The sequence below is a fragment of the Zootoca vivipara genome, chromosome 3 (genome assembly GCF_963506605.1).
Source record: "Zootoca vivipara chromosome 3, rZooViv1.1, whole genome shotgun sequence".
NCBI classification, from domain to species: Eukaryota; Metazoa; Chordata; class Lepidosauria; order Squamata; family Lacertidae; genus Zootoca; species Zootoca vivipara.
In genome coordinates this window covers 51,509,212-51,525,073 of record NC_083278.1, presented here as the reverse complement: position 1 = coordinate 51,525,073, position 15,862 = coordinate 51,509,212, and the positions used below count along the sequence as shown (strand labels likewise).

At 40.8% G+C, this 15,862-nt stretch overlaps 1 protein-coding gene across 3 annotated transcripts; it reads left to right on the top strand.

The window, feature by feature from the left end:
* Positions 1–135: 135 nt before the first annotated feature.
* On the top strand, positions 136–5,714 carry LOC118082146 (amine sulfotransferase-like). 3 transcript variants are annotated; one of them, XM_060272643.1, is made up of 7 exons: positions 136–271; positions 734–878; positions 1,921–2,129; positions 2,897–3,023; positions 3,753–3,847; positions 4,447–4,627; positions 5,232–5,714. In XM_060272643.1, the coding sequence occupies exons 2-7, from the start codon at positions 737–739 to the stop codon at positions 5,354–5,356; spliced, it is 879 nt and encodes a 292-aa protein (XP_060128626.1). In that variant the 5' UTR covers positions 136–271; positions 734–736; the 3' UTR covers positions 5,357–5,714. The 3 variants fall into 3 exon arrangements, with proteins under 3 accessions (XP_060128626.1, XP_034965036.1, XP_034965035.1); XM_035109145.2 differs by having other exon boundaries at positions 136–275; XM_035109144.2 differs by having other exon boundaries at positions 136–376; positions 5,232–5,713.
* The last annotated feature ends 10,148 nt before the right edge of the window (positions 5,715–15,862 follow it).

The following is a 15,862-nucleotide window of genomic DNA, read 5'->3' as shown; positions in this document are numbered from 1 at the left end:
TTACTTATGCAAAGAAGTAAGTTCTCCCACTGTTGTCTTTACATTATCAGCCTTTATGCACCTGTGTTACCTTTCTTTTCTTGCATAACATGCCAGGAATGATTTACTAAGGAAGGAGCCATTGGCTTAATCCAACTCTTCTCAGCTGACAGAATTCTATAAAGCAGTTTCCGGGAGAGCTCTGAACTTGAGCCTTGAAAAGCTGAAATACTCCCAGAAGAGATCGCTCTCTCCCTCTCTCTCCTGCACTTACTGACTCTAAAAACAAAGGGTGGGTAAGTTTTGCTGTGAATTAAATTTTCCAGGGAGAGGCAGGACTACTGAATGACAAACAACAAATCTACTCTTTCTTGCAAGAGTTCCGAGGAGCAACAAGGTATTTCATCTGAGGCATGAAAACTCTTGTCACAGTTCATATTCTTTTCTCGTATCACACAGAGTGCACCATTTGTGCTACCAGAGATTAAAACATTTTTTAAGGGGATTGAATGTAAACTTCAATTGTGCAAGTGGAACTGTGTCAGGGTGAAAGAGCTGACTAGAAAGCTTTATTGTGCAGGGCAAAGCCAGCTTTTAGTTTTTTGTTTTTTAGTATTTTTATTAAAGATTTATTGATTTACAAAGGTATGTGCAGTGTCTCTCTCTCTCATGCTTAATGACACCTCTATTTCTTTGTGATTTCCTGTTGTTGCATAATAGAGGGAACTGTTCTCTTCTCTTTTTTCTTATGCAGGCAATGCAACCAGATGAGAAATATGTTTTCCCATACAAAGGATTTTATTTCCAGGCAGACATGTCTTCAGTGGAGTACTTAGATACCCTGGAGGATTTTGAAATAAGAGACAGTGATGTGTTTTTAGTCACTTATCCAAAGTCAGGTAAGAGTGTATTTTCATAGGAAGAACCATGATTGTTATTCAATCATGATGGATATCCACATATATGTAAATAGTATCTATATTATACTAATGCAAATTTAAAACCACATGCAAAATTAAGGTCAATATGGGTAGTATGGAATTCACCTAGTTACATAAAGGTGAACCAGGCCATGTTTGTTTGTTTGTTTGTTTGTTTTTTTAAACAAACACCGGTGTCAACCTGTTTTGAAAACAACATAAATACACATCAAAAACATTCAAATTTGCTTCCTAAGGGTTTATTGTATTCACTGACGTTCAGGATTTTGTATGTGGTTGTAAAATGGTGTTTGTAAAATTCTATTCTTAACAAGCTTTTATCCCATGACTCTTTATTTCAGCATTTATCTGCCACAACCTGGACAGTAACATGGGGGCCGTATCCAGTGCAGTACTGCCCCACATGCAATAACTTCCACTTCCACACCAGAGCTTCCTTCACTCTTCTTTGGAGTATTTTGCAGAAGCAGACAATCTTTTTTTCCATTCCCTGGACTTTGACTATCATTTGTATAATGTGTTGAAAAGAATCTGGAATAGAGCGTTTGGTAGCTTGGTGAAAATTAAAGGAACTTATTTGCAAATTTTGTTCTGTCTTCCCAAGACCTCAAATTCTATGAAGCCTTTAGCTGAATGTCTCATTTCTCGTCTGCAATGGAAAGGAAGCCTTGGTCAATCTTCCTAATTCCCCCATTGCTGCCCCTATTTCAGTGGTGGTCTGTGTGACACCAAAATTTGGTCCCCCCCCACCTCTCACCTTCTATTTTACATCATAGTGGTGGCATCCCCTGCAGCCAGATCCCTAAATCTGCCTCTGCTTGCTGTGTTTCCCATGATTTCCTTCTTCTCCCTCATTTCTAGTCTCTAACAGTGTTCCAATTCAGACAGTAAGCTCCTCAATGCAGAGACATGTTGTTTTCAGTTATTTCACTCTGTAAAGTACTACCGTAAGTACATTCATGATAATGAATGAATTAAATAGGCCTATTCTTGTTTATAGGCACAATATGGACTCAAAATATTTTGAGCTTGATTTATCATGAAGGTCATCGAGATGGAACTGAAAAAGTCGACTTACTAGACAGGGTTCCGTGGCTGGAGTACAATATCCGCAATGTGGATTATGTCAGTCGCCCATCACCTCGCCTCTTTGCTTCCCATCTACCCTACTATTTAGCACCCAAGGGATTAAGGAACAGAAGAGCAAAAGTAGGAAATGGCACATTTATTATTTGACCAAATTAAATGTTTGTCTTGCCTTATTTAAATTAACATCCGTTAATCCGTTTCCGTTAACATTTCTCAATTTCTGAGGGCAGTTCATACAGCTGCAATTCCTTTGTCCATATGAATGAATAACGCTCTGTGCACCTAGAGCTTAGAATAATTCCCATGACTCCTAAACATTCCGCCCTGTGGAACGCCCTCCCAGCAGATGTCAAGGCAATAAGCAACTATTTTACTTTTAAAACACAACTGAAGGCGGGCTTGTTTAGGGAAGTTTTTAATGTTTGATGCTGTATTGTTTTTTATATTCGGTTGGAAGCTGCCCAGAGTGTCTGGGGAAACCCAGCCAGATGGGAGGGGTAGAAATAAAAAATATTATTATTATCATTATTATTATTATTAAACAGCAAAGATTTTATGCTCCACCACAGTAAAAGTCTTGGAGGGTGCCATCGGACACACAAAAATAACCTCATTCGACACCATAGGATTCACTGTGAGTGTGACATGCATGTTGCAAAAGTGTGTGAGGCTGCCAGGGCTATAAAAACAACTTGGAAGCACCAAGAATCTACAAGAATAGATATCTGAGATCCATTTATTTATTATTTCATGCATATATATCCCACTTCAACAACTTGGTTCCTGACACATTTCACACCCACAGAAATAACTACAGAAGCAAAACAAAAGAGACAGTAGAAACAATAAGATCAGCAATAGAATGGAATTGGTTATCATTCCTGCAGGTTGTTTATGTGGCCAGAAACCCAAAGGATGTCTTGGTTTCCTTTTATCATTTTTCCAAAGTTGCACTCCATTTTGAAGAAGTAGAAGATTTTGGAATTTTCATGGAGAGGTTTTTGGCTGGAAAGGGTAAGGAAGATTTGCTATTCTAGAATGAATCACATTGGACCCTTAATCTTTATCCCCCTTTGACAACAAATTAAAGAAATTCTCTGTGTGGTAAGGAATGTTTTCACAGTGCCATGCCTGAGGAAATTCCACATCCATCCATCACAAAGAGTCTCCAACTGAGACTCCAACTACACCATTTTATGCCACTGATGACTGGTATGCATTGAGGAAGAAGTTAGGGAATAGATCTGGCCAACTCCCAAAGGAAACAGGTGGATTTATAGTCCGTCTGCATCAGAATGCAACAGCTACAAATCATTACAAGGTGGAGCACCTAATCCTTAACCAAGTGTAGAGATTTGTGTCAAGTTAATTCAGAAACCCAGACAGGGTCTCCTAAATGTTGCAGGTATTAACTGCCACACCATATAAGGAAAATGCCAGAGTGGGAAGTTAGGGAGCTGGAGGAAGGCTATCACTGATCTCAGCCCACCCACTACTCTCCCATCACATGGCTTAGAAGTACTGGCAGGCAGCCTTAAAATGGAGAACTCTTCTGCAAATTCTTTCTGTGAGAAAGTGTTTGGTGAGGTGGAGTGGTATTAGTTTCTGTTTAATGGTTTGTACTACTGATGGTTCCTTTAAATTGTTTAATTGAGTTTATATGTTTCTACTGCACCCCTCGGAATGCTTTTCAAAAAATCATCTGATCTACATTTTATGCCAAATCAACTTCTCTCCCATCAGTACTTGCAAGTTTATGGCTGGACCATGTGGAAGGCTGGTACTCTCACAGGGATGACTTCAATATTCTGTTTCTTACCTATGAAGAAATGAAGAAGGTAAGTTATCAAAATGCTATCCAGTCTGATATTAACAACCATCAAAACTCACCTTTACACAATGGAGGAAGGAAGCAATATTATCATTCAAGTGCCGTCAGCTGCTGCTTCCCTTGCTAGTCTCGACTCCTTTCTAAAGGATTTTTAAAAAAGACAAGTGGGCCATGGACTCAGAAGCCGCTTTCCAGGCCCTAGACTGTGAATAGTTCACTGCAACCATTTCCCCTGAGCAATTATTGGGTATATAGATAAAGTGTCATCATCCCAAGCAATATGTGTCATTTCACAGGCCCTCTGATGCTGAGGAGAGATGTCACAGAACCTCCCTTGTGTATTCAACAGGAGCATTTATTGATTTACTTGTGGACTCAGTTGAAAGAGCTGCCCCTTAATAAAATGCATTCTGCATGGCTCATGGAATAAAAGAAACATGAAAGTATAATATAATGCAATGGCAATTATTACAAACTAGGCAAATAAAGATGCAAGCTGCTTGTTTTCCCTGCTTGTTATCCCGCCTATTCCATGAGTTCTAGTCACGAGGCTGTCAAGTTTCTCTATTGTGGATGGCCTGACATTAAAACCACGTCCCATTTCAGGATCTAAGAAGCTGTGTATTGAAATTATGCAACTTCCTGGGAAAGACACTGACGGAGAAGGAGGTGGATGCTGTTGTGGATCAGGCTACATTTAATAAAATGAAAGAAGATCCCAGGGCAAACTATAAGTTCATGCCACTGGATATCATAGACCACACCAAAGGAGATTTTCTTCGCAAAGGTAAGTTAATGGTAGATCACACTGACTTGGTGTTGCTTGCAAAATCCCCAACAGATTCACTTGGCACTACTTTGAAATGTCACCAAGAGAAGATGGTTTCATTTTCCCATTCTTTCACGAAACTCTCAGATTCTGCTATTACCTGGTTGTACTGTTGTTCTATTATGTTCTCTCTTTTTGTCAAATATTTATATTGAAATGAGGCACATTTGCCTTTCAAATCAAGAATGTGGAACCTTTTCCCACCTGAGGGCAACATTTCCTTTTGAGGAAGCAACCAGGGGCCAGATGGCAGTGGCGGATGGGTCCAGCCCTGGGTGTCGTTCTTACTTTTATAGAGTGGGCTGCATTCAAGCCACACACAAAACCTGCACACATACACATGTGCACCTCCATCTGCCATCCAGATGGCATTCAATGACCTGTTCAAGGTAAGCTGTGGAGGAAGGCCGGTGAAGGTATGGCTTCAGGTAGGCATGGCCTCGGGACAGTCCAGGGAGCCAGGTAGAAAGGCTGGTGATGGATTTAAAACAGCACCTGTTCCCCTGAACAGTTTTTCAATTTCACCATAATGCGCTTTCTTTCTCTCTGCTTCCTGTTCCAGGAACTGTTGGAGACTGGAAGAACACGATGACAGTTGCACAAAGTGAAAGGTTTGACAGTGTTTTTAAGGAGAGGATGGAAAAGCTGCCCATGAAGTTCTGCTGGGACATGAGTGATCTATTATGAGTTTGCTGAGGGTGTGAAAGTAAAAAATAATGTGCATGGTAAGCATCTAATCCAGGCCTATTTGTAAGATTTCGTAAAAAAACTCAAAGGTGGTTTAATGGCTTCCTAATGTTCAAATATGTACAATTTAAAAAAAAACCCGCCATAATACAATTACATTTGTTTTGTCTACTTCTTCTGTTTCTGCATTCCAGCAGGTCCTAATTTCTGACTCCACGTGCAAAAGTCAAGGAATCCCAAACTAACTATTGGGATTAGTTATTGTATTATAATTTGGCACTGTTATAATGAGGCTACCATTGGATTATTGTAATTGAAAATTAATAAAAATTATTGTTTTTAGTGGTGTTCCAGATGGCAACGTAAATCATCTGACTTTATTTATTTATTTATTGTGGGTGGGATTCAACTTTACACTCTTCCAATTGTTCCATCAGGGCAAAGATTTCAGCCTGTCAGATGGCACTATCCCCCCCCCCCATCTTCCTTACCCTCTGCACTGTTCTTGGGGTTGTCCTGACCCCCGCGGCGTCAATTTTGAGGGTGCGTGGGGAATATGCAGAGAGGAAAAGTGGGAAAACGGGACAGTGTATTTATTCTTGATGCCCATAGCAATCTCCTTCAAGGGTTGAATTGTAAAGAAGGAATTTCCATTGGCATCATGGAGGAGAGAGAGAAAGGGTTAAAACAAATTTGGGAGGATGGAGGAGGTGAAATGAGGACCCCAAGAAGTGTCTGAGCCCAGGGAGAAGGCCAGTAGTCTAGAAAAAAGAGAGGCACCAAGCAGGTTGGTAGAGAAATGTTCTGCCCTGTAACATTGGACACCTCAAGCCAGACACCGCCAGTCAGCAAGAAGCATTCTCCTTCAGGGGAGGGGACTAGAGTAAATTGAATGCTAAGCCATTGCCAACACTGCCGCCATCTCCAAGGGCACACAAGTGCCAATGCCAGTGCAAACACTCCTTGCAGACCCAACCCACTTGAAGGGGTGCCTGTTTGCTTGCCTGTCTCCTTAGAGAGCTTAGGGCCCAGGCATTCTTTGGAACAGGGCCCAAGCATATGAAGGGCGAAAGCTGCACTTTGCCACGTCCTGAAGGTCTAGGAAAATTTAGCCCACATCATCACTAGTCCCAGCCTGACCCCACTGCCCATCTCTGGGTGACTGGGCTGGAGTTGACAGCAAAGCAGTGAATAAGCCCTCTGCATCCTACCCCCACAATCTGTTGTCAAGAAAGACTTCTTATGTCCATCTTGTTGCATGCCACCCCAATCTTCGAGCAGTGTGGGATTCCAGGGGTTCCAGGAGCTCTTGCTCTCAAAAAGGGCATATGACAATCCCATGTTTGGGAGAGATTACACTAAAAGAATGTGCATGTTGATCTTGAAACCTTCCAATAAAGGTGCCGGATTCTGCTGCAGCAACCAGGGATGGCATTTTGTGACAATCTGGGGTTACAACTATGTATTTCACCAGCACTGTGCCAGGCACTGTTGGAGAAAACATGATGGCCATTGCAAAAAATGAAAGCTTTGACAGTGTTTTTCAGGAGCAGATGGAAAGGCTCCTCTTCAGGTTCTGCTGGATCATCAATGGTGAACTGAGTCTGTTTCCAGCTTAAGAATATCTATAGAAGCTTTTCCTCTGTCTTGCATGTGTGTACCAATTGTCCAGATCTTGAGAGATTTGCTGCAATCCATCTAAAGCAGTGTTGGAACCAAGCAAACAATATTCTGAATAGAGTTATTTAGTTAGGTCCTTCTCTAGAACAGGGTGTGCATGTTTTATATTATCTGTCAATCCACGTGTTGCATATAATTGGTCAAGAGCTGTGATTGTTGGAACAGATGTTTGTGAATATTTGAAGCATTTTGAGTAGAAGTACTACAGGCAAGAAGTAATTTCCTTGTAATGGTCCTACAAAATCAATATGGATACTTGATCGTTTCCAGGTGAAGTTCAGTCACTTTGATGGGATACACCAAATTGCTGGATATGCATAGCTGTGTGATATAGTATAATTTCACAAAATGTAGAAAAAGTAACATAAGAATTACAATAGAAATTTTGTTTTATGCAGCTAGTCATTTACTCCCCTTTGACCCCTGAAGAATGCTTGTGCAATTAGCAATCCCTGTGTTGCAAATCATTGGTGGAGAACTTTGATTCCCTGAACAGATATTTATTTTTATGGTACTGAACTATAAAGCAGAAAGTTGAATAATCTCTTTGAAAGCTTCATTCCTAAACAAGTTTATTATGAGGGAAAGTCTTATTGAACACATTTGGCTTTATTTCAGAGGACAGGGCTGCTTGTCGCTCCCTCACCTTACTCCCCTGGAGTATGGTTGTGCAAGAAGAGTGACAAAGTCTGATTTCACAGGAACTCATCTGACCCCAATGGTGATAAACCGAGGGCCATAACTTTGACCTGAGTGGATTTGAAAAAGTAGTTTGATAGGAGAACGTATTCGAACTCCAATAAAAATTGCCTCACAACCATTTTAGATGAAGAAAGCATTTGATTCCTACTGAATGGCAATGATTAATTAACAATTAAGCCCCTGCCAACCCAAAGGGGAAAAAAGCTGCATCTTCATACTGATTGCCAGTTCAAGGCAGCAAAGTTTGATAAGAGACAAGTGCACCCAGAGTATACAGGTATTCCTTCCATTGCTTGACACACATTCTCCCCCCTGTAGTTCACTCAGCAAACAAATAAGGGTTATTTTGGAGTTAAAGTTGGTGTTATTGGTTTGTAAGTCAGTGCAGGCATGTGTGTACAAGTAGACATACATTGGTGAATCTCAGGTCTCTCTCAACATTTGAGCCCATTTTCTACTAGTGGACCTGAGCAGACGTAATACTCATCATCATCAAACCTTTTATTGGCATCACATACAAACATCCATAACAAATCGATATAGAATTACCACCTCCCCAGTGGCACAAAGCATTAGCCAAAAGAAAAGAGGCAAAGCAGTTGCTCATCACATCTCTAGGTCTCCAGGGAGATCAGACGTCTGCAATGTGTTTCGATGACAGAAAACCAGATATTTAGCAACTAACTTGGGAGCTCCTCATCATTCCCCAGTAATAGAAAATGTATGACCTCCAAGTCTGGCTTCCATTTGGGGATGCAGAGTTGGTCTAGAAATTGCTGGCAGAGATCAGCATATAGTTTACATTCAAGAACCTTATGTGTAAGGGTTTCCACCAGGTAGTCTTCACATGGGCAAATTCTTTCTCCTTCCACCATGCCCAAGAACCTTCCCCAAAGGAGGTTTGATGGATTTAAGTTGAACCTGGCCAGTGAAAATGCCCTTCCTTCTTGGGGGTTAAGCAAGAACTTAAGATAAATGTGGTTAATTTCATGTGCCCAAGAAAGTTGAAAGTGAAGAGGGGAACATGTTTTCTCTGCTGCTACTGTTAGTTCCTGGCGTCCCACAACCAATATTTTTATTATAGCCTTGGCAGATGGTAGGGACATTGATTGCAAAAGTTCCACTGGCAGCCCAAGTTCCTGTACCTTTATGTTACTGTTGTAGCCCTGGGGAAGGAAAGGGGTCTAACAAAACTTCGGTGAGGAGAGGATCTTTATCTGTTGTAAGGCAGATGTTTAGCCAGCATAGAAGAAATCTCACCCAGGCAACAGTCACTACCTTGTGTTGACCTCCCTCTAAACAAAGGGCTGCGTAGGGTACACATTGTGGGACAGCAAAAATCTTAAAAAGGAAAGCTGCCTGCACTCGTTCAACCAGCTGGGTAAACCCTAGCAGCCAGACTGGAAAACCATAAAGCAATTGAGCTAGAATTTTGGCATTGAAGACCTTAAGGGCAGAGGGAATATGTGAATTACCTCTTGTTATGAAGAAACGCATTATAGCCTGTATAAACATCTTATTAGCATTCACCACCATTGCACAGTGTGAGGACCATAGAACCCTATGATGGATTGAATGTAATTCCCAGGTAGTTGAATTTGAATACCTGCTGAATGGGTTTTCCACCAAATACCCAGCTGTAGCTCTTACGTGAATTCCCAAAAACCATTATTTTGCTTTTATCAAAGTTCATACACAATTTCATTCTGGACAGATAGTCAATGCAAGAATTTAACAATCATTTTAAGACAGTTCTTGTCCAAAAGCAAAAACATGTCATCTGCGTATAGGTGAATGGGGATGCTTTATGTGTTTGAAGGACTGTGACAGAGAGTGGTTATTATTCACGAATTCTGTACAATATAATGATTTCCTGTCCAATATTTTAAGTATAAGTCTTTCCATCTTTGTGCATATGAAAAGCCTTGCATTCATTTCACTCATACATAAGAGAGTGGATGTTGTTGTTGTTTAGTTGTTTAGTCATGTCTGACTCTTCGTGACCCCATGGACCATAGCACGCCAGGCACTCCTGTCTTCCACTGCCTCCCGCAGTTTGGTCAAACTCATGTTCGTAGCTTCGAGAACACTGTCCAACCATCTCATCCTCTGTCATCCCCTTCTCCTAGTGCCCTCAATCTTTCCCAACATCAGGGTCTTTTCCAGGGAGTCTTCTCTTCTCATGAGGTGGCCAAAGTATTGGAGCCTCAGCTTCACATTCTGTCCTTCCAGTGAGCTCTCAGGGCTGATCTCCAAGTCCTTCACAATGGATAGGTTTGATCTTCTTGCAGTCCATGGGACTCTCAAGAGTCTCCTCCAGCACCATAATTCAAAAGCATCAATTCTTCGGCGATCAGCCTTCTTTATGGTCCAGCTCTCACTTCCATACATCACTACTGGGAAAACCATAGCTTTAACTATACGGACCTTTGTCGGCAAGGTGATGTCTCTGCTTTTTAAGATGCTGTCTAGGTTTGTCATTGCTTTTCTCCCAAGAAGCAGGCGTCTTTTAATTTCGTGACTGCTGTCACCATCTGCAGTGATTAAGGAGCCCAAGAAAGTAAAATCTCTCACTGTGGATGGTTTTCCGCTAATGACCAGAAGGAAAGCACACTAATAATAATAATAATAATAATAATAATAATAATAATCCACATTGTGTAATAATTTTAAAATAGAAATCTGTACCCCAAAGCCTCTAGATAAAGGAGGCAAAATAACTCCCAATTTCCTTTGCCTGGGGTATATGTCTGTTTGGTGCAAGAAACATGATTCATTAGCTCTTAGATTTCATTAGAAATTTAATTTGACCAAAATTTTTATTGCATTTTTCTGGTGGAAAGATTGGGTTCCTTGGATGTTGAAGTTCTATATATTTAAAGTTTAAGATTTATAAGCCTGCTTCTTAAGCAGCAAGAAACAATAAATAATGTATCAAATTGTATTAGGGCTCCAAACTAGGAAAACAGATTTAAACTGGCTTTGGAAAAACTTTGCTAGGTTTTTTTGTTTTAAATCTAACCCTATTTTTAAATCTACTCCTCACCCTTCCCATCCTTTATTCGAATGGTAATTTAGCCAGCAGATGCAGCACTTTTAAATGGTACAATAGATTTCTGAACCACGAACTCTGTACATGCACAGAGGCTAGTGTCAATTTAAAAATAAGAGAGAGAGAGAGAGATTGAGAAACACAAGAGGTTTTAACTAAGGTGACAAAGTTATGCTCTGCACATGAAACTTAAATTAAAACTTCTTCATGTAAAACTTGGAACCATTAAGGGAGAACACCCCTTTGTGGCTTTTGCTCCAGGGGCTACTTAAGAGGTTGCCAAGTTCCAACTTAACATGCAAAAATTCTTCTCACAGCTTTCCCAGGAAGAACATTCCTGACACAGATTTCATACAGATTTCAACCCCATTACCAAACAAAAACAAAACAGACTGACCAAAGGAGGGTTATTGTTGCAAAGCTTGAATTGCAAGGACATGTTATCCCTTTTGATCTCAAGATTGATCTAGGAGTGAAAGGATATGTAATAGCAGCAAGATCCCGATTGCCACAAGATATGCAACTGTTATATAATTATTATGTTTTATGTTACGTGATATTATTCAGAAACATTGACCTATGTCTGACAAGTATATGTTATTTCCACAAATGGGGGGGGGGGCAATTTTTGTGTGTAATTGTTTTCATGTTAAAGGTATAGTAAGTTATTGTATAGTGTATTATTCCTTACACCCCAGTAGAGGATTCTCAAGTATTGTATGGTCTCTAATAGATCAGGCTATTGCGTAGTCCAATATTTAGATTAGATCAATTTATGACCACATTTCTTTCTCCCACCTGGAACTCTGCAGTGTGCCAGCCTTCTCTACACATTCAAGGAGAAGCTTCAAGATTCGTGAAAGCCCAGATAACAGGAAAATTGATTGTGCTTTGATTTAGCAGGAATGATCCCTTATAGAGTTAAATTGATTAATTTGGACAAGTGCCCTTTTAAGAATTTCTTTTTTAACAGATTGGTTTGAAAGGTTGAGAACCATGGGGCTATATAAATTCTAATTGAATTCGGCAAGTGTATCCAAGGTGCAATTGGCTTTTGTCCCTTTAAATAGCAAATGAACAGGCTCACCCCTCTGAGCGCAGGACCAAAGCCAAAGAAACCTCAAAATGGGCAGGATGGGGCATTTTCTCTCCAGGAAGTGTCACCACCTAGCTACATGGGGTACTGCTTTAGGTCAATCAATGCAAGCCCTTATACCAGGGATGCATATTGAGGGGTGTTGCTGTGGTATGCTGAAGGTCAAGGGACCAGGAGGCTGAAACCTGAGATCACAAAAAGGTACCGTAAAAACAAACTGCACATTCCAGTCAATATTGGTAGACCTTCCTGGTAAATGTAAAGCATAGACCACTTTTTTCTCCCAAAGTACTAGGATTCCACAAGTAATCTCTGTGCCAAAAACAATCCAAGGGCAGGGGTGCTGCCCCCACCGGGAATCCAGAGTGGAGGGTTCATCCCTATGGAAGAAGTGGTGGTAGACTTCACTGAACTACCACTGGCTAGAGGCTTCAGCCATTTTTAAGAGGCTGGCTCCCCTGGTTTGGAACCGCCCTTAATTATCATGATCTACACACATTATCTAATTGGACGGAGGGTCTGTTCAACAGAACTATACTCTCCTTGAAATTGGTAAAGGATTAATTTGAACAGATAAAGAATGTCGCCCTACAAACCGGTTTGTTTTATGTCTCAGATTATGGGGTCAACTTAATTCAGACCATTGCCGAAATGGAAGAACTGGTTCATGTTAATCCTCTATATTCACAGGGGCCCTCCTGGATTGATTCCCTTTTCAGATGGCTCCCAGGCTCATCTTGGTTAAAGGGTTTGTTAACCGCATTATTGGGTCCCATAGCCATTTTTTATGTGTTCTTTGCTTAGCCCCGTGTATTTGCCAGTGTGTACAACAGCAAGTTAATAAGCTGATTGATCGAACAACCACGCCCCACATAATGGCCCTTTATAGAAGCTTGCCACAGGATGACGCGTTTTCCTCTCCGAGTGAAATCTGTCAAATAGAGAAAGTGAGGAATGAAGGACAGTGACAGAGAGTGGTTATGATTCAAGAATTTTGCACAATATAATGATTTCCTGTCCAATATTTTAAGTATAAGTCTTTCCATCTTTGTGTATATGAAAAGCCTTGCTATTATATAGTCATGTATTTGAGGCTCAATAATCTCATTGTTTATTGTTTGTTAAAACAGACACCTCCAAGATGCCACACTGAAGCTTTGTTCATATCATATATATCTGTCTTATAAAGTACAGTTCAATTACAGTATTCCTTTATAATGTATCAAACAGTCTGTGCCATTTGACATTCAGTCCCCCAGAATAAGGAGGGAGAAAGGAGTACCAGTTAGGCATTCAGGTACAGATAAAGGAATAGGGAGGGTGGCAGTTTCAGGAATGAGGTGTTTTTGTTAATAGTTTCGAATTCCTGTAAGTTTTCTATAAGTTTCGTTTTCCTAGAAATCACGTGCTTTTGAGGAAATCAGATGATGCTTGTTTGTGACTGTATAAAAGGATCATGCACCCACCAGTGGGTGTGCAGATTGCCAGCTTATTGCGCTGCACCTTTGCTTGGCATATGCTAAACAAATAAACCTTGTTGTATCCTGCCTGGCGTTTTGCCTCTTTGTGTTGGCTCCATTGCTCCTGACATCCGGACTTGGGCTTAGGTCCATCATTTCAAGTTTTGGACTATGGGCATCCACCTGTTTTAGTGAAGAAGCAAGGTAGTTAAGAAAAAGGTTAAAAAGAGAGGGAGTGAGAACACAGCCCTGCTCTACTCCTCGGTTTATAATGACAGCCTTCCAGAATTTCTTATGATCTCTCGTTAGGATCGACGCAATTAGCATATCCCAACATGCCTAATTATATCTTATCCGGCTAAGCTGGATAGTTTCCCTGAGTTGTCAGAATCTGGAGAAGTAAATGTCAGGCAATCGTGAGCTGTCTCTGAACTCTCTGTAAATTCGCCTAACCTCGGTATTGATTGCTATGGTTTCTTTATCAGTCCAATTGCCAATTCCTCTCTTCTTAGGTGGCCTGTGCGAGTGTAAATGAGACAGTTCGGTTGTTAAAATGTTGATAAATTCCTCAAAGCGAGTGACTCAAACAACAGGGGAGAGTTCACCTTTCTCTACCGAGAACAAATGGATCACACAGTCAGAATTCACCAAACTTTGGAATAAGCTGTGTGCAGATGAAAAAGGTTGCTACTTTTCTTGGATAGATTTAGATAGATTTCTAAAACAACCAATGATAATCATTTAGTACGTTTTATTAAAACAAATAAGGACTATTTTGGAGTTAAAGTTGGTTTCATTGGGGTGCAAATCAGTGCAGGCATGTGTGTACAAATAGATATCCACTGGTGAATCTCAGGTCTCTCTTACCATTTGAGCCCATTTTCTACTAGTGGACCTGAGCAGACGTAATACTGCATTTATTTCTTAAATGGCCAAAGACCACTGTTGATATTGGCTGTTCCTTGTGCAAAGAAGCAAGTTCTCCCCCTGTTGTCTTTACATTGTCAGCCTCTGTGCATCCGTGTTACCTTTCTTTTCTTGCATAATATGCCAGGAATTATTTACTAAGGAGGAGCCAACTCTTCTCAGCTGACAGAATTCTATAAAGCAGTTTCCTGGTGAGCTCTGAACTTGAGCCTTGAAAAGCTGAAATACTCCAAGCAGCAGAAGAGATCCCACTTTCCCCCTCTCTCCCTCTCTCCCCCACACTTTTTGACTCTAAAAACAAAAGGTAAGTAAGTTTTGTTGTAAATTATATTTTCCAGGGGAAAGCAAGACTACTGAATGACAAACAACAAATCTACTCTTTCTTGCAAGAGTTCCGAGGGGCAACAAGTTATTTCATCTGATGCATGAAAACTCTTGTCACAGTTAATATTCTTTTCTCGTGTCACACAGAGTGCACCATTTGTGCTACCAGAGATTAAAACTTTTTTTAAGGGGACTGAATGTGAACTCCAATTGTGCAAGTGGAACCCTGCTCATTTATTTATTGGAAAAGCAAACGGAGTTTTTTTCTTGTTAGTACATACAGTGTTTTCCACTAAAAGATTGTTGCATTTCTTAGCGATGAAACACAAGATTTATATAGAGTATTAAAGTGATTTTCTGTCTTCATGGCACTTTATTTCTTTAACAATTATAAGCACTGACTATTGTTATAACTTCTTTTATTTACTTTATAACCCATCTAAGTCTTATGACTTACATTATAAGTCTAAAATGTCACAAGGTGGTATATCTCAATTTGATACATTATATTATATATTATGGCCTGAAATGTCCCAACAGGTATAAAAGACAAGCAACCCACTGGAGACATCTTTGGTTTCCTCAGCACCCAATGGAGCCTTGAACCTTCTCCCATAACAATTGCCCACCTCCTCATATCCACTGAGCCCACCCTTGCAAGTGCCTACCTTGTCAGACGCTACGTGGGAGGAGAGAATTTGGTGCGGGGGGAGGTAGGGGGAGACTAAAAAGAGAGAGGAAAGGGTTATTTTGGCAGTGGTGTCTCAGTACTGCAGCGCCTGCCCCAACATGGCTTATTGTATGTGCAGTTAACTCTCTGTATTATCATAGATGAAGCTGAGGGCAGCATTCCCTCCATGGAATGTGCTTGGGCACCACAATTCAGCAGCAGTTGCAGCCAGAACTGGCAATGGAAGCCAAATGGGCAGTGAGAAACAGCTTTCTCTTTACCACCCCATCTATCTGTCCCCTCTTCCACATCCATTCCGTCTCAAACATACACAGAGCCATGTGTCCCATTTATCCAAAATCCACTCATTTTGCAAACGGACTTGCATGCGCTGTCTGTCGCAGGGGGAGTAGAACAGAAATAAATCTCTCCAACAACCCCAGGAACAGTCACAGGGTAACACTAAAAGGAAAAGTGGTTTGGCCCCAGGCAGGCAAGAAAATTCGTCATCCCAATTTCTTGAAGCGGATCAAGTGCCCAGGAGGAATTGGCAAGAGTTCCCAATAGACTTCAGTCTTGCATTTTCCCTGGATCC